Source organism: Lygodium microphyllum, chromosome 1, assembly GCF_053477565.2.
Source record: "Lygodium microphyllum isolate KBCC chromosome 1, Lygodium_microphyllum_v1.1.10, whole genome shotgun sequence".
Lineage (NCBI taxonomy): Eukaryota > Viridiplantae > Streptophyta > Polypodiopsida > Schizaeales > Lygodiaceae > Lygodium > Lygodium microphyllum.
This window is the reverse complement of record NC_141135.1, coordinates 142,865,249-142,891,489: the sequence shown is the minus strand read 5'-3', so window position 1 is coordinate 142,891,489 and position 26,241 is coordinate 142,865,249. Positions and strand designations below refer to the sequence as shown.

Here is a 26,241-nt window from a genome sequence, read left to right as displayed (position 1 = left end):
ATCTCAAGATCCAGGCATGGACGAAGGCATAAGAAGAAGAAGAAGACTAAGTTACTATCTCAACTTGAAAAGAAGATCAAGTTCAATATGTATGATGGTTCCCGAAATCCTGATCTTCTTATGAAGTTTATTCGTCAATTTCAAATTTTGTATGGTCGTGACAAGTATAAAGAAAAAGAAAAGATTAAGTTTGCAGCTTCACATTTGATCGACTTAGCCCATACTTGGTGGACGGGGTTGGAATATGATCATGCTGCCCTAAAATCATGGCGGTCCTTTGTTCGCATGATATAAAATCAATTTCTTCGTGTTCATTTCAAAAGAGATGTAAAAATGGAATGGGATCGGTTTTGGCAAAGGAAAAATGAGTCACTTGGTGACTATACCAAGAGATTTTGGGAGCTACTTTTGAAGGTTCAACATTTCAAGAAGATTAGCAGTTCAGAAAAGCTTAGGAAGTTTCAAGGAGGTTTGCATTTTAAACTTCGTACTGCTCTTAATCATTATCATTGTTCTAGTCTCAGGGAACTCATTGACTATGCTGAGACATGGGAAATGGAGCACAATGGCAACATATCATTCCAAAATAATGATAACAAGAGAGTAGCTGATGATGAGGAGTATTCAGCCCCAAATGAAGGACAAAAACAGCGGCAAAAGCAGCCATCAAATCAAAAGAAGATGAAGCCCTATGCACCTCCTAATGCTCCTCAATTTCGCTCCAATCTATATCCACAAGCAAAGCAACTTTCCGAAGAAGAAAAGCAGCGCTTCATGAAAGAAGGGAAGTGCTTTAAATGTGGACAAACAGGCCACATAGCGAAGCAATGTCCAAACAAATGATAAAGCAAGGTTTCTGACAACAAGTCTAAGTCGCCATTGAAAATCAATGCTATCAATGATGTAGTTGGAAACACAACTCACACTCCAGAGATGCGCAAATTATTAAAAGCTTGGGGACAGTTGCAAGGTAAGCAAGCACTATTCTTGATAGATCTTGGGGCGAATGAAAATGTCATTTCCTTGCAATTAGCTAAAGAGCTTGGATTAAAGAATGAAGAGATGGACACTCCGGCAGAAGTTTGCCAAGCTTTAAATGCCGATGAAGGTGACACAGTGAAAACTGTGACACCCTACATTGGCAAGCTTAAGTTTCAAATTCAAGGCTACAGTGACAAAGATACCTTCTGTATCGGAGACCTTGATGGTTGCGATGTGATTCTTGGCATGCCCTGGAATCATAGAGTAGATTCAACCATCTTCTCTCAGAAAAAGAAGGTAGAACTCACCAACAAAGGTAAGAAGTACGAGATCCAAGCTGGAGTTTCTGGAGACACTATACCTATGGTAAGCCATATGCAAGTCTCTAGAGCAATTAAGGATTGTGTTCAATGTTGTTTGCTTTATGTCACTGATGTAAAAGATAATATGAATGCTGAAAACCAAGAGCGACTTCAGCTCTTGGAAAAGTATAAAGATTGTTTTTCGGAAGATCTTCCTTATCAGCTTCCCCCAGAAAGGCTAGAAGACCATCATATTGATATTATTCCAGGCAGTTCTCCTCCTAATATAGCACCATACTGTGTGAGCCGTCCTCAACAAGAAGAAATCAGAAAGCAAGTCAAAGACCTACTCAACTGTGGGCTAATTAGGCCAAGTAGCTCACCATTTTGTTCACCAGTTCTTCTTGTTCAAAAGAAAGATGGCACATTCAGGATGTGCATTGATTATCGAGCCCTCAACAAAATCACTGTGAAGAATCGGTTTCCTATTCCCAGAATTGACGACATTTTGGATCGTCTAGGAGGCTCAAAGGTTTTCAGCCGCATTGATCTAAAGAGTGGTTATCATCAAATTAGGGTAATACCACAAGATGTACACAAAACTGCTTTCCGCAGTTCATACGGTCTTTATGAATTCTTGGTGGTTCCTTTCAGATTAACCAATGCACTAGCCACCTTTAATCGAATGATGGAGCGCATCTTCAGAGAGCATCGACAATATGTCGGTACTTTCTTTGATGATATTATTGTCTTTAGTAAGAATGAAGAGGAGCATCATCAACACTTGGAGATTGTTCTACAATTACTTCAACAAAATCAACTCTTGGTAAATGGCAAAAAAAGTGAAATTTTCATGCATAAAATAAATTACCTTGGGCATGTCATCTCTTCTGAAGGGATTCAGATGGATCCTGAAAAGATCAAGATAATCCAAGAATGGCCTCATCTTCATGATGTACATGAGGTGCGATCGTTTCTTGGCTTATGCTCTTATTATCGCCACTTCATCAAGCATTTTGCACATATGGCTTCTCCACTTCATGACCTTACAAAGAAGAAGACCTCTTTCCAATGGAAGGAAAAAGAGAAGGCAGCCTTCACAAGGCTGAAAACAGATCTTACTTCTGGACCTGTTCTTTATCATTCCAGATTTGGTAAAACCATTTGTGGTGGAAGCAGATACTTGCGGTGATTGTATTGGTGCAGTGCTAAATCAAGAAGGCCATGCCGTAGCCTTTGAAAGCCACCGTCTAAATGATGTGGAGAAAAGGTATGACATTTATGAAAAGGAGCTCTTAGCAGTGGTTCATGCTTTGAAGATATGGAAACATTATCTTTTAGGCAATGAATTCCTTATTAAAACTGATCATCAGAGCTTGAAGTATTTCAAGACTCAAAAGCATTTGCAAGAGAAACATGCAAGATGGGAAAATTTCTTGTCTATGTTTCATTTTCAAATTATGTATACTCCAGGGAAAAAAAATGTAGTTGCTGATGCACTTTCTAGAGTGCCTCGCATTGCAACTATTATAGTGGCTCATCATGAAGATTTTCAAATGATGAATAATACTTATGATGAAGATACTGATTTTGCAGCTATTTGGTCAAATTTATAGCAAGGAGGTTCTCGTCCAGATTATTCTATCAAAGACGGTTACCTTCTCATGAACAATCACCTTTGTGTCACTCTTCCTGTTCGACAAAAGGTGCTTAAAGAAAGTCATGAACCCCCTTATGCAGGGTATAGAGGGAGGGCAGCCACTCTAAGTGCAATTGAGCGCTACTTTTATTGGCCAACATTACGAAGAGATACACATAACTTCATTGAGGCTTGTCTAGTATGCCAAAAATCCAAGTATGATAGGCAGAAGACTCCAGGATTGTTGCAACCTCTTCTAGTGCCCAAAGATTCATGGGAATCTATCACAATGGATTTTATCTCAGGTATTCCAAGAACACCTCAAGGTCATGATATGATTTGGGTTATAATTGATCGATTCAACAAGCAATCACATTTTATTCCATGTCATAAAACATTGAAATCCGCACAAGTTGCAAGACTTTTCATTCAACATATCTTCAGATTACATGGTATGCCTTTTGAGATCATTTCAGATAGAGATTCCAAATTCACAAGTAACTTTTGGCGTGCTTTATTTGAGAATTTGGGAACCACTTTAAAGTTCTCCTCAGCTTTTCATCCTCAAACTGATGGCCAAACAGAGGTGATGAATCTCACTCTTTTGGATATGTTGAAAGCTTATGTTAGTGAACATAAGTCACAATGGGAGAAATATCTTCCATTATTGGAGTTTGCTTACAACAATACAGTGCACTCATCCACAGGAAAAGCTCCAAATGAAATAGTACAGGGTAAAGTGATTTCTCCTCCAATTATTCGCACTAAAGATAAGATTTTTGCTACTGATGAGTTTGCTTCAGATTTAAAAACAACAATGGATTAAGTTCAAGCCACTATCAAAGTTATCCAAGAGCGACAAAAGAAGCAAGCAGATAAACGAAAAAGACCTTTGGCTTTTGATAAAGGTCAATATGTCTTGCTAAAGTTTGATAAAAGCAGGCTCAAACAAGGTTCTGGTCAAAATTCATCTTTTCCAAAGCTCTCCAGTAGATATTGTGGACCCTTCAAAGTGATTGAGAAAATAAATGAAGTTTCTTATTGACTTGAGCTTCCTGCTCATTGGAAAATACACAATGCTTTTCATGTAAGTTTGCTAAAACCTTACATAGGACCAGAACCAAAGGAACCCATTACTGAAGATCCCCCAGAAGTTGAAGAAACAGAGCAACTCTTGGAACCTGAACAGATTTTGTTTCACGAGGATCGAACCACGAGAAGTGGTCTTGTGACACGAAAATTCTTACTAAAATTCAAGAATCTACCCACAACAGATGCACAGTGGGTAGATGAAAAATTCATGAAGGATTACCCAGACATTCTTCAGCCATATCAAGAAGCTTTTCAGCTGAGGACAGCTGAATAAAAGCCAAAGGGCTGTCACAACTCTATAGAAACAGAATTTGTATCCTTTTTCATTAATTTGTCTATATAATGATTTATTAAATTTGTTTTCTTTGTACTAATTAGATATAAAGAAAAGTGCATTGGAGCTAGCCACTGATGAGCGGTCACATGTTATGGTGGACCCACGTGGTGGGTCAGAGAAAAGATAGTTCACACTTCCACCTATATGGCCCGATTGGGCGCCTGTGACGAGAACTCACGCATATCAAGGTTAGACTCGCACACAGAAAGGATTGATGCCTTGAAGTGTGGGCTAAATCCGCTAGAACAGACAGTTACAATCAACAAGATGGCATGATCATGAAATGCTTGTACAATGTGCATGTATGGGCTGAAAGTTTGAAATGCATATTTCTTTGCATAGGAAAGTCACACGAAGATTCTGATACTGTTTTTGCGATGTACACGAAAAAAGCTTTCATATAACACCCATATTGGGGGGGTCCCTAAAATTTAGGAGGTCCCTAAATTTTAGGAGCCTCGAATTAGCCTAAAAATGCTAGTCCTAAAAAATAGGGATGTCATTCTAAAAATAGTAAATTCTGTACTTTGACTGTGCTTACTAAATTTGGTTGTTTCTATTCTTGACAGTATTCAGCCCAAAAAGGAAGGCCATAGAGAAGAGACAAGTGTCAAGACACTTGTGACACAAGTTTCCAAGTGTCCCACCACTTGTCACATCTCATGACATGTGGCTGGACACTTGTCTTGTGCTACTCCACTTTTCCCTTTTGTACTAGCTCTTCCCTCTCTTATAAATAAGAGCTCGTTTTTCTTCATTCAGCATTATTTTTCTTTGCTGTAAACTCATGTACAGCACCCACAGATAGCCAGAAACTGGCCCCATTCATCCCCATCATCATCCCCCACTTCTCCATTATCAAATTTCTCCATATTCCCTCTTCTATCACTGCTGTTTTACAAGACAGCAAGCCTGTAAATTCATTACAGCACCTCCTTCTCGAGTTCTTTCTTCCATTTTAGCAACAAGAAGCAAGCCCTATCCATGTACTGCTGATCAACGATGGAGAAAGGCTGATTTCCCCTCTTTCTTCTCTCATACTGTAAAGAAATCAGTTCTTATCATTGCATAATAGATAATGCACGTGTGTTTGTACAAATTACTTCTCCTCACTCTCAGGTTGATTGTAACTGAGCTCTTCCCTAAGGGACTTGGGTTGAGCAGAAATACATTCCTTCGGGGGAGAGGGGGGGGGGGGGGGGGTTGCCCATCTTCAACCCTCAATCTTGTCTCCATTACTTTTACATTTTCATGGCTGTAATTTTGTGAGTAATTTTCATTTTTCAGCTTTAAGTGTTCATTCTCTTTTATATTAAATCTCGAAAACAAGCGAATATCATAATTCTTAAGCATACTACGTTGTTCGGGGCGTTTACAGCATCTCCTCTCTATTTATAGCTGCCTCTTTTCAGTCTGCCATCGTCCAGAGCATCAGTGTCTCCATTCTCCTCATCTCAGGGTGCCATTTTGGTTGTCTTCTGCCATATTGTGGTGCTCTTACTGATGTAGACCAGCACTGTGTAAGTGCTGTTTGTGGCAGCCTTGTATTCAGCATTCTTTTTGACTTCAGTGCAGATTTGTTCCTTCTCTTTCTGCATTCACTTTGTCTCTTTGTGTTCGTGATCTTCCATTATGCAGTCTCTCAGTTTTAAGGAGAAAAAAATTGGCACCCATGCATAGTACTTTTTAAATTGTGCTTGCCTTAATTTTAGTGGCTCAATAGGCCACTTGCTGGCTGGGCAGGCGGGGCTTGTAGAAGAGGGGCGGTAGCTGGATGAGTGAGGGCAGCAGGTGGTGAGAAGGAAGATGATGATGAAGGTGATGGAGAGGTAGCACAATGTGAGGCAATGGTGATGAATGTAGGAGGCACATTGAGTTCCTATTAATGGAACCTTTTGAGCCAGCTCATGTGGTATCTAAAATGCAAAAATGAGCTCCAACAAAATGCCTGAAAATGTGATAATTTGAAATGCAAATTTAGGCTGTTTGAATAGATCTCTCTTGCTCAAGAGCAGTCAGTTTGGGATACAGTCATTTTCTGCTACTGTTCATGGTATTTTCGATTGGGTTCTTTTATGTATTTTTTGACTATGGCTTTTTGTTGAGGTAGATTTCATAGAAATTTCTGTACTTGGAAAAAAAAGAATGTCAAATGAAATTGGACGTATACTGTAATGATGGATTGACTATCCTAAGCCTTGAATGTAAAGGCTAGGCAAAGAGCTTTAGGTGTTCCAATTTTTGGTTCAATTCCTGCATTACCCAACTTGTCATTTGGTCTATAGTTGCTTTATAGCTTATTGGACAACCCTAATGAATTGACTTGCCCAATTTGCATTGTGCATTCACATTCAAATATAACCAGTAAATTACATGGCTGAGTTTGTAGCCAAGCCAAGTTTCATCAGAAGTTCAGATGCAATCTTCTATGCTTTGCCACTTCAATTTGAATCATGCTGTGCGTATTTGGGACACTTAATTGCAATTTTCGATCATTGTTTGTTCAGTAAAGTAATTTATGGTAGAATGGTGATTCTTTGTGGTCATTTAATGACCTTTGTTGGCTTCTTCTAGCCATTGATATTAACTTTTGGCCCAAAAACCTTTCTGCCTGTTTTCAGCCAAAAACCATTTACTGTACTCTTGTAGCCTTTCTTCCTGTCATTGAGATTGACTTTTGGTTCATGAAGTTTTCTACCTACTTTTGTCAAGACAAGCACTGTTGAGTCTTGTATTACAGCCTCTGATGTGCAAGGTGCTGGTTGTTCAGTTGCATGTCACCTATCCAAAGTGTCACATGATCTGATAGCTCTAGAGAATTAGCTACCTACATTTTATAAGTGAAAGTCATACAAGTCTGCATGCAACATATACCTCATGCAATCTGAGCAGGAGCAGTTGCATTTTCATCAAACAAGCTGCATTGACAATGTATATTCAGGCGACATCGGCAGGAGCTAGGTTGTTCATCAACTTGGCTGCCTCAACACTGAGAGTTGCAACTCTAATAGAGATTGCAAATGACTTTGCTCAGCCTCACAATCAGTCTGCAAACAAGCCTCAAACATTAGATGATTAGATTAGTCTTGCTATCACAACTTTGGCATCAGCTATTTTAGCGTTTGATGGTTCGCCAATAAAAGGCTTTCGGAGTTTAGGAATGTAGCTCAGTATAAGACTATAAAACACTTGCATGCTGAGCAAGAGTCCCTTGCTTGACGATGCTTTGTTGCCCTACACAGCACAAGAAGATAAAAAAGAGAAATTTCACCAAGATAGCCTAATAGTCAATAAATGTGCTAATTTAACTTTTAAGAGCATAAAATGCTTACGATAAAAATATTTCAGGTCGCATCATGTTGTACTTTCTTGCATCATGCAATAGTTTGACTTATCAACTTAGACTTGTGCTCTCTAAATCCATGTTCGATATTTTAAATATGGCTACAGGCTTGAAGATCAAAGGAAGCAGCTCTTTGGGGTCGCTGAAAGTAGCCGTAAGCAGCAAGAAGGTGAATCTTCTGAATAGCATCTATATGTCTGATTTTTTCTCACATATATCTAATCAACAAGATGATATACTTTATGCTAGGGTGAACCTAGATATTGTGATTTTGTACACAAGTTAATTCTGTCATTTTACTTGCTAGAGCGAGAACGACAGCGGGAAAGAGATCGCGAGCATGACCGTGAAAGGGATCGTGAGCGTGAGCGAGAACGTGAACGTGAGCGAGAGCGAGAAAGAGATCGAGAGCGTCGGGAGCGAGAGAGAGAACGTGATGAAGAGTTAAAGCACAGAGAACGTGAACGGGCAGAGAAGCAAGCACAAAGAGAAAGGGAGAAAGAGCTTGAGGCCATAAAGGAACAGGTACCGGCTAACCTGACTCTTTGTCCCTGAGATATAAGTTTCCTTGTCAGAGATTGGTGATGGGGTTCCCCTCTTCTCAAGTATTATAAGTATTGTTAGGGGTTTGCCTTCTTTTGGCCTTCTTTTGATCAACATTTAGGCATTGTGGTTTTTAAGTTGCAAGGGTTTTAATTCAACATAAACTAAAAGCAAGATATAAAAAAGGTGCCAAGGGTATCCACCCTACTTGAAACGTAAAAGACAGAAACTTTGAATCTTGAATTTTGCAGGAAATGAGTTTTTGATTTGGAGTTTTCATTCACAAAAATGGTTACTTGATGAAGATAAATTCTCACTAAAACAGGAACGTTTAGAGTTAATGTATGATTAAGATGTTTGAGAATGTGGCACTTGTTGAATTGATGTACGATGAAAATGTTAAATAATGTAGCACTTGTGGACCTGATGTGTAGATGCTTTTTTGTGAAGGCAACTTAGCAACTGTTGAATGCTCAATTTTATGGTTTCTAATCAATTGTATCTTCTTAACTACAGTATCTTGGAGCAAAGAAGCCCAAGAAACGTGTGGTGAAGCCAAGTGAGAAATTTAGGTTCTCATTCGATTGGGAAAATACTGAAGATACCTCACGTGACATGAACATCTTGTAAGTTTGCATCACCAATTGCCTTTTAAGTCCTAAAACTTCTTGTACATGTTTGTGAGTAATTTGGGCTTGCTTTGTCTATTTATAGATATCAGAATCCTCATGAAGCGCAGCTGCTCTTTGGACGAGGCTTTCGAGCAGGGATGGACAGGCGTGAACAAAAGAAGGTACAAAGTACAATGTTGAAAGTGGGTCCTTATTTCATTGGATGTTTCAAATGGCACCAGGAGTAGGGGAAATAAATCTAGTTGCTGACCTGTTTTCTTATCACATACAGTGGCTCCAGAATATTAGTTGTGTTTAGAATCTAGTCATGTCTGGTCATCCATGTATAGCCCAGTGATAACTGAGCAGTTGTTACTGCCTCATTAGACTAGACCAAGAAGCCTAAGACTTGCAACTTGACAAGCAGCATACTGATACTCTGTGGGAAGCAAGAACAGGCAGCACAAAAGACTCTTATGCAACCCTAACCCCTAGTGGAGAGTGTGACTTGTTCACCCCTTTTACCTCCTCCACCAATAATACATCAAGTGCATTGTGAACCTCCTCAAGAATCTCAAACTAAAACCTAAGGAATTTCCCTTTCATCACAAACTAGACATTTAGGTCCACACTACTCTTTGGTTTTCACATTGTTCTTACATCACTTTCCCAAAGTTGGTTCTTGTTAGGTAATGTTCATGAATCAATAAGTTATTGCCCAAATTATATAGAAATATAATTATGTAATTAAGTCCTAGTATTGATTTAATAGACTAGAAAAGATTAGTCAACTTTATGATTCTATAAACAATTGTGCTAAGTAGAATTTGTATTTACTACAATGTTTTCAAAGTATTGTTTTGATTAGGTGGCTTAGCCAGTATTTTTTATAATTGTGATTTCTTGCATACATATATTGATTGTGTTTTTTATATTTAGCAGTCTCTCCATAGGAGTGCCCACTATGTTGAGGGTTGTGTTAACCGACTAGTTAGTAACTACTATAACATCGATGAAGTAGATAGCGTCCTACAATCCCAGTGGACTCTACAAGACCCCCATAATAGTTACATGATGGTTAAGTGGCTATTGGCATGGCATGCTATAGTTTTATTGCCCCATCTAGAACGATAGAGGTTTGCAATCTCAAGGACCAGATGTTTTATACTTCCTAATTTGGAATAAATATTACTCGTTTGAAAAATATTATTTTGTAATGCTTTTGTATTAGTCCTTAAGTTGCATAAAGAAAGTAGTGCTCAGTAGGAATTCTAGCATCCAAAGTAAACATACGTCCAATTCTACTTCCCTTTGCAACCAACCTGCGCTTGTCATTGAAGTCTTCTACAAAGTAGCCCTTTGCATTAAATCTGACTTGCAGCCCTTGCTCTACCATTTGACCGAGTGACACCAAGTTCTTTGTAATAGATGGCACATGTAATATATTTGAAAGACTCTTTGTCTTACCATCATGCAAGGACAAGGGAACTTTTCTAATGTATGAAATTGGGTGGCATGATATGAGGGCTGATAAAGAAGTGCATGTTAAAATCTTCAGACTAGACTAAGCAATTTTAGATAATTACAACTTTGCAAACAACATATTGATAGTGTCTGGACAAGAAGAGGCATTGCAGAGCGAGTTTTATATTTTGTTGAGTGCATTGTGTCTGAGTGCTGCTAAAATAAGCAACATCAAACAGCATAATGGTCTATGCGCAATATGAAAGAATTGTAATAACCACATTCAGAATAGAGGGGAACCCCAACCTGGTTCTAGGCCACCTTTGCCAAGGTAGCTTCTTACAAGGATCTGAAAGCTCAAAAAATTAAAAATGGCCATCCACAATTGAATTGGCTAGGCCATTTTGACTCCCAAGCGGTCCTGAATATTAATTAGCCCTTGAACTAGCATTAATTAATTAATGCCTAGTTCCTAATGTCATTGGTGACATTTAATGGCTAATTAAATACTCTAGACCCAAATTGTCACCAGGTGCACCACCTAATACTTGACCAGTATAACTTATTACAACTTTGCCTTTGACATCCACCAACTGCTTAGGGACTTGGGCGTGCCATTGTGACTTAATTGACCTATATATCACATGTGCATCTTACATGCGCACATTTAATAAATGTGTAAGCCAAATGCTAAGCAAAGCATTAGAAATTCATGTCCCCGTGACAGCCAGCCCTCTCCCCAAAAATCCTTGCAACTTGCTGAAAATTTCTAGTGGGCATAATCGAAACATAATACACAAAAAAGGAACCATAAGTTTTGTGAGAAGCTCATAGATGTTGAGCTGAAAACTCCTTACCCATTGATTAGCTCTATAAAACAGCCCCAAAGTAGTAAATTACCAAAAAGCTTCATTAAACAGGGAGCGGTTCTAGATAGTTTTTGTGTCCCACATACAAAATCCTAATTTGGGAGGATCCTTCCGCATCTATAAATAGATAGGCTGCTCACCATTCAACCCCATCCTTGTGTGCAGGTTTCTCACTCCCACATGCAGATTTCAGCCATTAGCCACCTTCCTTTTGCTGTCCAGCCCTTGTTGACTACAACATCATCCTCTCTAGCACCTGGCATCTCCATCCCTGCTATGTCCTTGCTGCCTGGAGGCCTCACATTGCTGCATTTTCTGCTGCCATCTCTTGCATGTAGTTTTCTCATCATCAACACCTTGATTAGCTTGCATGTACAACTCCAAACTTGGTGACAGGCTGATCTCCATCTGGTGACTGAATCAGCCTGCGTTTTTGCAGCTTGTGGGGCCACCTGCATCATCCTTCACTTGCTTTGTTGTCGCATGGGGCTCCTACTGCCTTGGTGATCAACATTCTGCAATTCCTCACTCTCTGACACCTCCGATTGGTGGTTATAGCAGTCTGGATCCGTCTTTGGTGGATGTCACACTTTAACATTCTTCAGCTATGTCCTTGAGCATTCTGTACACACTTACATTCATTTACAACATTCATTCACTTCAGAGTTCTTCTTCTCTCTCTCTCTAATTTGTGTTTGTTTCTATGTTTGAGTTTTGAGTTTTGCATTTAGGTTTTGAGTTTAGCACATCACTTTTGAGTTTTTGTGTTTTAATTGTGGTCGTACTTTGTGTGTTTTCTCAGTGCAAAAACTAGCATATCTTCACATGGTACGAGAGTCCATGCTCTTGTAAAGAGTATCATGTGAATATTGTGGAGGGTTGGTTTTATGCGAGGTACATGAACACGTAATTGATTCATAATGTCTTAGACTTCTTCTCGGATCCCCATGATGTCTAATCAAGCTTCTCCATCATTGGAGGCCATGAGGAGACATTATGGATTTTGTAAGTAAGACAACACTCTACCTTCGGCTTTACCTTCTTTTTCTTCTCTTATTCTAGATTTTAGTCACATGATAGAGGAGTTTTAAGTTACTTGCCCATCATGTATGGTCGAGTTTTACCCTTCTACCAGCTTTGCCACTACATTTAGATTGGTTGGTGAGACGGGTTCTCTCTCAATCATGGAGGACATATGATATTTGGGACGATTGGCGACCCATCTTCTTAATCTCAGCATCACTGTACAACCCCTTTGAGTCATGAGTCAAAACCCTCTCGTGTTTCTCCTTTTGGTGTTTAGGATCCGGATGATTTTCAGTATGTAAACTTTAATAGAGGGGAACTCTCAAAGCAAACATCCTTCATCAGGTATATCTACATCCTCTATTTTATTTGAGCATGTAAATTGATCTTCTCAAATTCCTCCCACCCCACCCTCTTTTGATTCACACTTCAATTTCCTCTCTTGAAATTTCGGATTGTACTCTACTTCCGCATCCAACACTATAGGAGTTAGATCCTCCATCTTTGCTTCTAGCGAATTCTATTTCTTCATAACATATTTTGCCCACCATCACTTCACTACCCCTTTGCACCATGGTACATTGTTAGGGGGAATGCTACCCTTTAACTAACGATGTGCCTTCCACATATCCACAAGTGAGCACTTCTTTTCACCCTGGGATGGCTATGATGGTCATCCCCCTGACTACCCTCAATCATTCACCTCCCTATTCATCAATCTTCTAGACGCATTGATTCCCATCCTGTTTATGGTGTGTTGTCACACACTATGAAGGCAAGCCAAAATGAGGAGATATCCCTTTCTTCGACAAAATCAAAGAAACAAAACCCATCTGGTAACAAGTGCCTAAGAAAAATAGGTTTTGGACACACTACCAGAGATCGGGCCATGTGGGTGAGGAGTGTTATACCAAGGCCTAAGGTCTTCCTCCTAAGAAACCTCAACAGGCTGTTGTGACTACCTCCAATCGTGCTAGACAATCCAGTGGGGCCACATGTCCCTCTGTTGTTCCATTTGCTCCTTTTGCCCTTGTGGCTATTGCATATGTGGTATGTGGATAGCCTCAAGCTTCTGTATCTTTTAGTACTCCTAAAGAATTAGTTGATTGGTCTACTAGCTCCTCACCAATTGCACTTTGCATCCATTCCTAGATCATCCTCTACACCTCCATCTAGGGCCACTTCATCTTGTCAAGTATTTCATCGATGGCAAAATACTGATGAACGTACGTGATGATGGCCACATCCTTAGGTTTTCCTTCTTCAATCTTTTGCTACATACACCTCATACACATACATACTCATTGCATTGAGAAAACATAGCATGTACGACCAAGACTGAAACACAAAGACTTAGATAGAGACTAAGCAAAACTCCAACACTAAATGGAAAACAAAAAACACAAAAACTCAAAACTCAAACATAGAGACAACCATAGAGAGAAGAAATTCTGAAGTGAATGAATGCTGTAAATAAATGTAAGAGTGTATAGAATTCCCTAAGAGTGTATAGAATTCCCAAGGGTAGAGCAATGCAGTGTTGGAGAGTGATGTCTACCGGAGATGGATCCCAAGTGCTGTGACCACTAGTTGGAAATGAGAGAGTGCTGAATAATGAAAGGAAGCAGGCTGGTCTCCAAAACATAGTAGTTGGAGGCTGAAATTTGGTAAATGCAAGAGTGTATCACTAGAGGAAGGCTAAAAACTGATCACTCGAGGTAGAGAACTGTCAGGCGAGAGAAAGGGCGCTCATTGGCTCCTCAGTGGCCCAGCAAGCTCTACAAAGGCAAATGGAACAACATTGAAATTTTTTTTTTGGAGTGGTGGCCGATTAAGTAACAGTGACTCAAAAGATGAGAGTAGTGATGGTACACCCAATACATCACAAAATAGTACAAGCTTACCCAAGCACTCCAGGATATCGATGATGAGGAAAATGGTGATGAAGTATCATGGGAAGAAGGATGGTGATGTAGTCTGCCGATGGAAACAGCTTAGGATCTATTCAAAGGTGCTTTGCACAAGGGGATGCATAGTATGTTATATGCTCAAGAATGCTCATGCAGCAAGTGCCACTGGGAGAATGTTCCTCGTGGGGAAATTGTCCACTTTCCCAAACACCCTAGTACAAAGATGATAAAATCATGCGATATATAAGGGAAGGTACAACAAGGGGGAAGGCGGATGTCAAAGACAAGTGCCGAAACATGTAGAATACCAAGAAGGTTAGGAATCCCCTCTCAACCTGGAGGTCGATGCTAAAGAAGTAAGAGGAGCTTGATTATGTCGATCTTCGTATGGTGCCGAGAACCATGTGGATGAAGATGATGAAGTGTTCCTACTGGAAGAGCAAGGATAGAAGGCACCGCCATGATAGCATGAAGAGAGATGTTGCATGATCCATCACGGGAGGGGAAGCCTCCATGCTTGTAAAAGAGCAAAACATCAAGTAGATGGAACCATGAAAGGAATGGCGTGTAGCTCTTGTCTCTAGTTCAGGAAGGACTAGTGCAAACCTACATGTGAGCCCTGCATTGAAAGCGAAACCCTGTAAAAGAGATCAAAATCTGCAAGCACTGAGGTGAGTAGTAAGATGCTTCAAAAACAAAACTGAAAATAGAAGAAAGAAAAGTGAAGTGCAATGCAATATGTAAGTATGTAGTGGAAGTCTAAAAAGGGAAAGGCTTAGTTTGTGGCCACCATTGTGTACGACGAGGTGGGGAAGGGGTCCAAGAAGGTGAATGACATAGAAATGGATGTGTAAAGTGCAATAGGCAAGCCACTAGTAGACCAATCAGCCAATCCTTCAGAAGTAGTGAAGGAGATAGGTTGTTAAGATTGTCCATGTGCCACATATCTAGTAGCTGCTAGGATAGATAGAGTAGATGGTGTAGCAACAATAGGAGTAGTCCCACTGTATTAGCTAGGCAGAGTGGAGGTAGTCCCAGTAGTTTGTGGTGGTTTTCTAGAAGGAAGACCTTGGGGCGTAGTACGACACTCCTCATTTTCATGGCTTGACCTTTGGCAATGTGTGTAAAACCTATTTTTCTTAGGAATTTATTGCCAAAGGAATTGTGATTCTTTGGTTTTGTTGGAGGAACTAGTGTCACCCTTGTTTGGGCTTGCCTTCGCATCTTGCGAGTTCTTGCCATTGTTGGTTTTCCCTCCCGAAGAAGAGGCAACTAACCCTTGTGCCTTTGAATGGGTGTGTGTGGAGGACTTCTTATGGACTTGATCGCGTAGCCTCATGTAACGCAAAAACTGGCATATGAAAAGTGTGCATAGTGGATCTAGGGCATGGTAACCGGCTGTGGAGCCCAAGGTGGAGGGATAGGGACACATTGAGCAGAGGATGGAAATCCGTGCATAGGAGTGAGCCAAGGATGTGTGACGATAGTCCATAAGCAGAAGATGTATATCCTTGCATTTGAAAGGTCATGTGGGGGGGGGGGGGGGGTTGTGAGTGTCTGAGGGTAGTGAGGGATACCTATCATAGCCGTCCTAGAGTGAAGGGATGTGGTAAAGTGAGGGTAGGTAGAAGATAAAGTGTTAAAAGATGGCATTCCCTCTAATAATGTACCAAGAGGTGGAGTAAATGGAGGGTAGGTAGATGGTGGCATAGAGAAAGAGAGAGTGCTAAGAGTGGAAATGGGAGATCCAACCCCCAGTGTGCTTTGAGTGAAAGTGGAGTGTAATCCTAGGTTTTGGAATGAAGATGTGAGTAGATCAGAATATGGAGAAGATAGTGGTGGGATGGGAGGGAGTTGAGAAGTATGGCTTAATTTCTCAAATGAAATAGAAGGTAAATATATACGTGATAAAGAATATCTGCTTTGAGAGTCTCCTCTATAAAAGTTAACTTATTGAAAATCATCAAGATCTAGCACCACAAAAGGAGAAACAGGAGAGGGTTTTGGCTCATATAACTCAAAAGGGTTACGCAAACTTGACATAAGGCCTGGTTGAGATAAAGGAGATGGATCACTAGATGCACTGAGTGTTGTGGTCCCTTCAACATCAAAGAGATGGCCAGTCTCATGAATTGGTCGAGATGGAGTAGTAGCACTCATTGGAGGAGTGTAAACTGAATTGTACGTGCTGTGTAAGTACTCCTCAAACTCTTTATCTGTAAGGTGATCAAAATGAGAAGAAGAAGACGGTAAAGGTAAAGGTGTGTTTGTGAAGAAAATTGGTCGGAAGCCTTGGATACCTCACCCCACCCCCTTTTCCAGCCATGCAATCCCCTCCCCAGCCCTCTTTGGATTCCTTCCAGTTGGCAGGCCTCTCTTTGACCATCGACCCCCCTTTGATTGTTTGAACTTTGACCCTTCTCTCATCTACAAAAGGTGCTGCTCTCCTCCATGCTTCCACACCAATTCAGCAGGCACTTGTGACTTACCATTCTCATCTTCCTCTCTTGGATCTTGATTCTTGAATGGACTTGTGATTTGTCATTCTCGAATTTCATCTCCCATCCCCTCTTTCCCACACCCTATCGAAGCATTTGCCATTCTCAAATCTCATCTCCCATCCCCTCTCTCTCACTCTTGCTCTTTCAACTTTACCCCAACCCTCGGGCCTCTCAAGTCTTCCTCTCAACTTTCAAAATTCGAGACTCAAGCATCTCTCTCTCTCTCTCTCTCTCGGGCCTCTTTATTTGTCATCGGTACCATGACTCGTGAGAAGCATGAGGCCTTCAATTTGCATGTGATCCATGTGGAGAGAGACACAAAGAAGTTCAACTTCCACCATTGGACATGCAAGTATTGCGGGAAACGCTATACGAGTGGTGCAACTCGGCTTCTCCAACATCTTTTCAAGACGGGGAGGCAAGTTGGTCCATGCAAGGAGATCCCTCAAAACATTGTGGAGGAGATTCTCGCCAAGATGAGAGGGGGATCCGCAAGAGAAGCAGGAAGTGGCTTATCGGCACCAACTCCTATGCCTACTAATGAGGAAGCATCCAATGTGGGCGTATCTTCAACCGATGTGGGAGAGGCCTCTACCATTGGTGGTGGGGGACTCCACATCCGCATCCGGCTCGGGTAAAAGACAAAGAGTAGAGGCTCATACGGTGCTAGAGAGACAATCATCTTTCTCTCAAGCTCCTGGTCATGTGCGTGGATCGGTTGCCTTTCTTACGACTTGCGGACATTCAAATTGCACACATAATGATCGAGTACAATCTTGCATTCAATGTCCTAAAGCAAGAGCAATGGAAGAAGATGGTAAAAGCCATTGCCAATGTGGGTCCATGTGAAGGATGGACCGGTGGCACATAGAATGACATGAGGACGAGAAAGATTGATGAAGAGGAGAGGATTGATAGATCCTTTGATCCTATTTGGGCCGCATGGATAAAATATGGTTGCTCCATTCTCACGGACAGATGGAGTGATTGTAAGAAATGGGGTATCATCAACATAATCGTCTCATGTCCACTCGGCACTTACTTTTTGCGGGCCGTAGATACTGGCAAGAGGGGAAGAGAAATGATGGGCGCATTCATCTACTGCCACATTCGACAAGCTATCATTGTGAGGTATACATTGCAATTTGCGTTTTAAATTTGTTTCACTTTCTTTTATTATGATAATAATAAATATCATGATTCATAATTGAAATTTGATTTATACGTAACTTGTAATTTGTAAACTGTAGTTGTAGGTAGGTCCCTTAAATGTGGTGCAAGTTGTTATCGACAATGCATCTAATTGTCGGCGCATAGGCCGTTTGCTTGAGGTCGAGTTTCCTATGATTGTGTGGACTCCATGTGCAAGTCATTGTTTGGACTTGCTCATGAAGGACATTGGGAAGCTCAAGTGGGTGAAGAGGGTGGTCCACAAAGCTACATCAATTGTCATATTCTTCACGATAAAGGTAAGGTGCTTGTGATGTATCGTGAGCATAGCACACTAACTCACTTTGCTTACATGTGGTTATTGCTACACAAAGCTACATCAATTGTCATATTCTTCACGATAAAGGTAAGGTGCTTGTGATGTATCGTGAGCATAGCACACTAACTCACTTTGCTTACATGTGGTTATTGCTAGAGCGCCTTTATGAGGTGCGGTCCACCTTGCGCCAGACAATCGTGTCCACTCTATGGAATGAGTAGGATGAGCATGAGATAGAGGAGGCCAAAGCCATGCATCGCTTGTGCCTTAATGAGCAGTTTTAGTAAAAAGTATGTGCCGTTGTTATTGTCGTGACTCCCTTTTATAGGGTGTTACGTATGAGTGATTGCGAGGGGTCCACTATGGGCCTTCTCGTTCACTTCTTTAGAGCAGCATTGGCAGAGGCACGTGCTTGTACAGTGATCACAGATACACAATGTGCACATGTTTTAGAGATAGCGGAGAGGAGATGGATGTGGATGCATAAGCCCATCCATGGTTTTGCCGCATTGGTACATCTCGCCTACAAGTCATCGGTGGTCATGGATGATAGAGAGTTCCATTCAGAACAGCTTGCTTATTTGACTCGTGTTGTCCCTGTGGATGACCACAATGCAATGCTAGAGGAGCTAGGATGCTATGCAGATCAGAGAGGGCATGTGGCTTTTGCTTCTCCCACTTGTTGGAGGAGAGAGTCACTTGTGAAGCCTTTATTTTGGTGGCAAAACTTTGGATACGCACTGGAGACCCTTCAGCCCTTAGCCATGAGGTAAAATTTGTTGTTTAAACTTTTAAACCTTGAACTTTGAGGCTTAAACTTTATACTTTATAATTTAGACATTCCCATTTACAATGATCAATCTTACGTGCATCACTACATTGTGTAGGTGAATGTTGATACATTCAAGTTGACGGGCGACACTTTTGCGAGTATACATAAGGAGGTGGACGAGGAGGAGGAGATGATTTTTGCAGAGCTCTATAGAGAGCTTATAGCAGTAGATACTCGTGACATACATAGTCAGTGTGCTTGTGGGCGAGGAGTTCGAGTAGGTGGTAGCAAGGGCATGGTCATTCGACGCCCTCCATCATCGAGGAGGGGTGGTTCGAGTGGCTTGCAGACATATGTAAGGCAGGGCTGTAGTGGCTCACATCCTGTGCCTCATGATGACATCCCCCCCTTGCTTACATAGCCACTGCTTAGGGAGCCATCATTTGATGATGATGGTAACCTCATCAGTGAGGATAAGTATGAGTGTGTCTCATCATAAGATGCCAAGGAGTCATCTTTAGATTCTCTTGATAAGCACTCAGATGGTTCTGATGATGATGATGATAGTGATACCTCATCATTGATTCATATGACATAGGTCTCTCTTTTTTTTGTATCGAATATACTAGACTGTAGTTGTATCGCATGTTTTGCGTAGCCCATGCGACCATGATGGTCACCCTCATGTATTCATCTTATTCTATAATGAAATGGCTATTTCCACTTTAAACAAGTATTCTATGATCTATCATTTAATGATTTATGATTTTTGTTATTAAAAAAAACATCTTAATTTTTTTCATACTAATATCCTACCGTACCTTATAAAATCATAAGGTACCAATTAGTACCGTATTTTATCGTACCGTACCGTATCATACTTGACAACTATGACTGTCCGATGCCTTTTGTGTTGTTGATCTCTGGGGAAGTGGTTGAGCTGGAGTAAGCTGAATAGGCTGAGTTGTCTGTTGTCCATGTCCTTCTAGAGGATGAGTAGCAAGAGCCACAATTTTGGGCCTAACTTCTTCACGGTTGACATAATCCCAAAGATTCTTTGCAATCAGCATATTCTTCATCATAAAGGACTAGAGGGAATAGTTGTTGCCATCCAACCTATCCTCCTTGGACACATATGCAAACACATCACCTCCTTGATTTGCCATGATTAAATGTCATTGATTAGAGAGCAAAAGAGCAATATCTCAAGCTGGACCAACTTGGAAATCTCAGAATTTCCAGAAATTACAGCAAGTACTTTGCTGTAATTAGCAAATTTAATCACACTCCATAAAAAACTGTCTGAAATGCACACTGTCCAAGGTGCAATAAGTGCTCAGCAGCACTGAAAATGCAAAAGCCCCAAAATTTCTTGTCCCAAAATGCACGAAATCAGTCTATTTCAGACTGTCACAAATGTACATTTGCCAATCTTTGAGCTGACTGCAAAAGCCCCAAATGTCTGACCCAAAATTCACAAATCTCTGCCTATAAATGTGTCCCTGACACGTGTCGGAATAGAGATTGCCTGCCCAGGCAAAAGCCCCTTCCAGCGAATTAATTCTGAATAAAACTTGAGAAAAAAAATTTCTTTTTACCTTTGATTCTTGGTGGCTGAGTGGACCTGTGGTAGACAGACTTGGCTTGTGGTGGCAATTCAGGACCAGGTGGCTGGTGGCACAGATGGCTCAGCAGGGGGACTGGACTGTACAGGCGGGTGGTGGCTCACTGCAAGCGGCACCAAGCTGGAGTGGCACCTAAGAGTGTTGGTGGACCAGGCAGACTTGTGGCGCCTGGCTGGAGATGAATGGGTGGTGGGTGTGACGCAGGCGGCTCAGTTGGAACAGGGCGCAATGAGCAGAGACAAAAGAGGCAAGGGGCGCTTAGGCGAAGCTGCTGCCTGTTGAGGAGGCGCTTTAGGGGCGGGTGCGCCAGATGTGGAGTGACTCTAAGGCGGCGTAGGGCACTGCTGGTGAGCGCAGGTAGCGGAGAGGACAGGCATGTGCTGCAAGTTGTGCCAGGCAGCTGCCAACTGTTGGCGGCTTTGGTGGTGGTGGTGAAGCTGCTAATGATGACCAAGGAGCTGTTGACGATGGCCGAGAGGTCAGCTGAGATGAAGCTCAGCTGTGATACCAAATGTGAGATGGACAGGTCGAAACTTAGTTGAGAGTACAGTTGATAGTGTGGAGTGTGAGAGCATGACACCCAATGCAATAGTCTAAAGTGTAAGGTGCAAGTACAAAGTACAACCCTTAAACCTTAGGTTTGTAAGAGGATGTTCACACCCAAAGAGTGTAAAATACGATAAGTGCCCAAATTGTGTAACATAGGCACATAAAATATAAGAAATTAATGGGGGGGGGGGGGACCTCTCATACGGAGAGTAAAAAGTGCCCCAGTGACCTATTGAGGATCACTGACACTCTCGTGTGAGTGTAGGCGTGAGTCAAACCCAACAACACAGACATGCAAGTCATGTGGAGTAGGTAGGCGATTGCAGGATAGGAGGTGGTGCCAGGCTGGGCGGCGCAACCTGGTGGACAGCACTGGATAGTGCTGTGCAGATGGGCAGATTGGGCAGCGCGTAGAGCGTGTAGGGTAGGAGCTAGCGGGTCGAGTAGAGCTGAGGCGGTTGCCTAGCCTGGTGGAGTTGAGATAGCACTGAGTAGAGGGTGCAGGTGGTTGCATGTGGGGCAGTATGCAGAATGGCGGATATTGGACAACTCCTCTTCCTCTTGCTTACTGGCTAAGTTGGTAGATTCAAGACCTCGGGCAGAGCAACACTTGTTGACGGTGTCTATTTGGCATCCAGGTGATTTGTCCTACTTTGATACCAAATGTTGAAAACTACACGATCCATGGAGGAGAGAGAAAGGAGAGAGTGAGAGTAGACATCGTGAGTTGAAACGATAGATTGTACTTGTTGAACTAAAAGTGATAGAGTGAAAGTATGACCTTAGGTCTAAGGTAGACCAAACCCCTAACTTAGCTGAAGTTAGCTAACTCTAGAACTAACTCTAAATGTGGTGACACAATTTGCTAACATAGTTGTGTTCACACTACAAACCAATTGACTAAACATTGGGCACTGCCCATAGAATTGGCAAATTTTAACAATAATTAGTATATCCTATGAGATGGATTTACCTTCGGAAATCGGAGTTCACCCTCTGTTCCATGTGAGTCATTTGAAAGAACAATTTGGACAAGGTGAACCGATTATTTTAATTGAGGAAGTCTCATGACTCGAGGATACCGCTCAATATATTCCACTTGAAGCCGAATTGGTTCTTGACCTTAGGACTAAATGATCTTGTTGGATCGTTTATCCTAAGGATTTGGTCAAGTGGAAAAGCCACCTGGAGGCCGAGGCTACTTGGAAGTTGGTACGTTCATTGAAGAGTTGTTTTCCTCACTTCATGCGTGAGGATATTGTTGAGGACAACAATCTTTCATAAGGTGGGAAGTGTTACATCGCTGAACATTCAGATGGACGCTAGGAGCATTTGTCATAGTGGTCATGAAGTCACTTAGTGCGAATGCACTTTGGGGATAGGGCATCCAAGTCCTATTTATAGGTTTCAATGCCCTATTGTGCACATTATTGTGTGATAATCACTCTTTGTCTCATGGCCTGTTGGCCAATGCATCCGTACATTGGGATGGTGTGGGCTAGTGGTATGGGATGCCAACCCTTGGGATGTGGTGGTGACCCGGAGTGCTGCTAGCTCCTAAGCTTGAGGGTGATCGTGTTTGGCTCTTGGGCTGGGAGGTGAGTCCGACGTCCAATCCCTTTTATTTGTGGATATGGCTTGTGTGGTTGGGCAACCTCCTATTTATGAATGTGGATCCTTCTAAAGTTGTGTGTTTGCTTATGGGACACAAAATTTTTGGTAATTTACAGGTTCATTCCGTTGTTTTAATACCAATTTAGGGCAAGTTTTAGGGCTGTTTTAATGAGCTAATTAAGGTTTAATGAGAAATGCTCCTTTTTTAGCTTAATAGATATGTCCATCAACTTATCTCTATGAAATCTCAATGAGTTATTGCTTGAAATAAGTATTCATTGTAACTGTCTCACTAGCCTTTAATTTTCTTTTTGAAAGCTTGCCTATTTTTCATTGGGGAATGTTTTCCCTTTCTCTTAGTGTAGAAGTTTTTTATTTAGGAAAAAGAAAAATCTTAATTCTTCTATCAGTCATAATGCAACAAGTAGATTTAATCTTTTCTTTGTGGCGTGCTAATTTTTCTTGAAATTACAATAAAGGTTTGTCCAGTGTCACTTTAATGCCCATTACCCGTAAGGTAGATACATCATAAACCTCTTGCTTAAGGTTTCCAAGATCCCTGAGGCTCAGATGAGACTCAATGCATTTGTTTAGCACTTTGGTATCTCAAACTCCAATGTATATTTTGTAAAACCTTTGACGATTAGTGATGTGCATTTGGCATAGGGTGAAGATTCATAGGTTTTGGGTGCAGACTAATTGAAAGTAAGAGTAGTGCCCTTCAGTAGAGATTGTGTCACTGGAAGCTCTTGTATTGATGTGAGACCCTGCAAGTTTGTGTACATAGAAAAAGAAAAGGAAACATGTAAGCATACCTCATAATATGTAAATGACCATGAATGTTTATGGGTGGTGAATTTGCAGCTTGCTGCTAAGAATGAGAAAGAACTTCGTGCTCAAATACGGGTACTGTATTTTGGTCCAGCATTATTAAAAATTGACTATTGAGGCCTGAGGGTACCATTTTTAGTATTTGATTCTACTGGCTCTATGCATAGGCTAGAGAAGGAGTAGAAGAAAAGCCAGAAGAAGCAGAAGCTCAAAAACAAAAGGATGCTGCAGCCAACGTGTATGACACATTTGACATGCGAGTGGATCGTCATTGGTCTGAGAAAAAGGTGACCCGATTGTCAAATCTGATGTGCATAGCAGATTGAAGTTGAATTTTCTGTAGCCTTTTCAATTGGCTGTACTAGGCTTTATATATCTCGTCTGAAGGCTAATCAGTAGAGCATTACACTGTGTGATTTAGCTTGAAGAAATGACTGAAAGAGATTGGCGAATCTTCCGAGAGGACTTCAATATTTCTTACAAGGTGATGAATGACATCAGCATTTGCAGACATCCTGTAGGTTTGTGAAGTGTTCTTATGAACTGTTTTATCATTATTTTCAGGGTTCCAAGGCTCCTCGGCCTATGCGCAACTGGGAAGAAGGCAACCTGAGTTCAGAGCTACTTAAAGCAGTTTACAAGGCGGGGTACAAGAAACCATCTCCAATCCAGATGGCTGCTATACCGATTGGTCTTCAGCAACGAGATGTCATTGGCATAGCAGAAACAGGTCTACATAGTTTTTAAGGCCGTATGTTCTTTGGTCTCTGTTTGACTGTGTGCAAGAATAATTTGTTGAGGGAGTATGTATATTTGTGAAGTGTTTTGCAATGTGGCTGGCTATGGGCCGCTGAAAACTAGGGTCTGCTCATAGATCACCTTGGTCTTAGAAGGCAGTAGTATACATTCAACATTCATATCACATTAATCAGATGCTGTGCTGTGTTGATCTGCCACTAGGCATCTACTTCTCAGTCTTCAGATACAACTTTGCAGTGTAGCCTTTTCAAATCCAAGTGGTGTTAACATAGTAGCCAGAATTTCGGAAATGGTAAGGTAGGAAATAAGTTTCGAACAAGTTTCCTACAGTATTAAGTTTTAGGAAACATAAAAAAACGTTTCTTACATATCTATGACAAAGTATGGTTCATGGAGGTCGTATACATGACATATTCAGAGAATAAGACCTGTTTATTCAGGATGTACATTACCAATGATTAAATTCTACAATATAAACCTCCAAACATTGTCACCTCTTCAAGATTGTGTTACTTGTCATTTCTCAACCACATTATTATTTACAATGATCAAGGAAACAATATTTGAAAGGAAGGTCATAAATATTAAAGACCACCTTAAAGCAAAGATATGTCACATATGTAATGAAAATGAAAAACGGAATACATCTAGTAAAAGTGTCGAGGAAGATCCACAGACCTTGCCAAACATTGTCACCTCATCAAGAAGATAGGTGTTACTTGTCATTGCTCAACCACGATATTATTTATAATGTGGTTAAAAGGAAAGGAACCACATTATTATTTACAATGATCAAGGAAATAATATTTAAAAGGAAGGTCATAAATATTAAAGATCAAGTTAAAGCAAAGATATGTTACATATGTGAAAACATGACAAACCAAATATATATAGTAAAAGTGTTGAGCAAGATCCATATACCTTGCCAAAATGTTCATTACATAAATCGAAAGTACTAAAAAGTCACTCTTGAATCCTAGAGAATATATCATGACTCACCCTCCTCATCCTTCTCAATCTCCTTATTCTCACACTACTAGAAGTGGAATATAGCAATTTGTTTATTGAGAGAGAGAGGGGTGAATATTTTGATTGTTGTGTAGAGTGTACAATAGTAAACTGAATGCACTAAATTGTATACTAATACAATTTGTATCTATACTCTACAAAGCAATAGACTATACCACTAATGCATTAAATATGTGTGTGTGTGAGAGAGAGAGAGAGAGAGAGAGAGAGAGAGAGAGAGAGAGAGAGAGAGAGAGAGAGAGAGAGAGAGAGAGAGAAATGGCAATGACTGGGTAGAGGTACGTCCAAAAAAAGGTAAAAAGTTTGACGCTGGCCTGGCGGATACTGGCTGGCGGATACTGGGCCTAATGTTTCACAAGATTCCATGCGCACCTATATGCGCAGGAAAGAAATGTTGTCCTCAGAGCACGCTGTGCGTACTATGGTTCCTTTTGCTCCCAGTAATCAGTCTACTAGGAAAGCATATACAGACGGTCCCAAGGGCCCACCCGCTAAGCTGGCGTTTGATACTAGAGGGAATGTGATTACACCATGGGATCATCGTTATCCCCGTTCCATCCCCAAGACAGTGGATATTCCGTCTACCTCCAAAGCTGGCCGTCAGAACTCTTTTGCTGTGTTAGCTGATTTTTTGGATGAGGGTGTCCTTGACATTCTAGTAGAAAAGGTTAAATCGAGGCAAGCGGTGCCTCGCTCCTGATTTTCTTTTTGAATATACATGAAGATAGCCACATGGAATGTGCGTGGCATTTGTTCTCGCCATAAGCAACATGCTATGTGGACCGTATTGCATGAGAATCAATGGGATGTCTGTGTGCGGTTGAGTACAAGAGTCATGGTGAAGCAGGAAAAGTTGTGGATTGCCATGGGTTTCGCTTATTTTATGCAGGGACATACGCAAGGCATTATTTTGGTGTGCTTATGATTGTACATTAGAAATATCAGCCTGTTCTTA

The 26,241-nt window shown here is 41.1% G+C and overlaps 1 protein-coding gene across 2 annotated transcripts in view; it reads left to right on the top strand.

Annotated features, from left to right (window-relative positions):
* The window catches only part of LOC148041760 (P-loop containing nucleoside triphosphate hydrolases superfamily protein), a 113,627-nt gene that overhangs the window by 33,070 nt on the left and 54,316 nt on the right, over positions 1-26,241 (top strand). For both annotated transcript variants that reach the window (XM_087682225.1, XM_087682220.1), the window contains exons 4-11: positions 7,802-7,863; positions 8,002-8,219; positions 8,754-8,863; positions 8,952-9,030; positions 23,532-23,573; positions 23,666-23,785; positions 23,920-23,982; positions 24,063-24,228. In XM_087682225.1, coding sequence (XP_087538351.1) covers positions 7,802-7,863; positions 8,002-8,219; positions 8,754-8,863; positions 8,952-9,030; positions 23,532-23,573; positions 23,666-23,785; positions 23,920-23,982; positions 24,063-24,228 — 860 coding nt within the window. The remainder of the gene's footprint in view (positions 1-7,801; positions 7,864-8,001; positions 8,220-8,753; positions 8,864-8,951; positions 9,031-23,531; positions 23,574-23,665; positions 23,786-23,919; positions 23,983-24,062; positions 24,229-26,241) is intronic.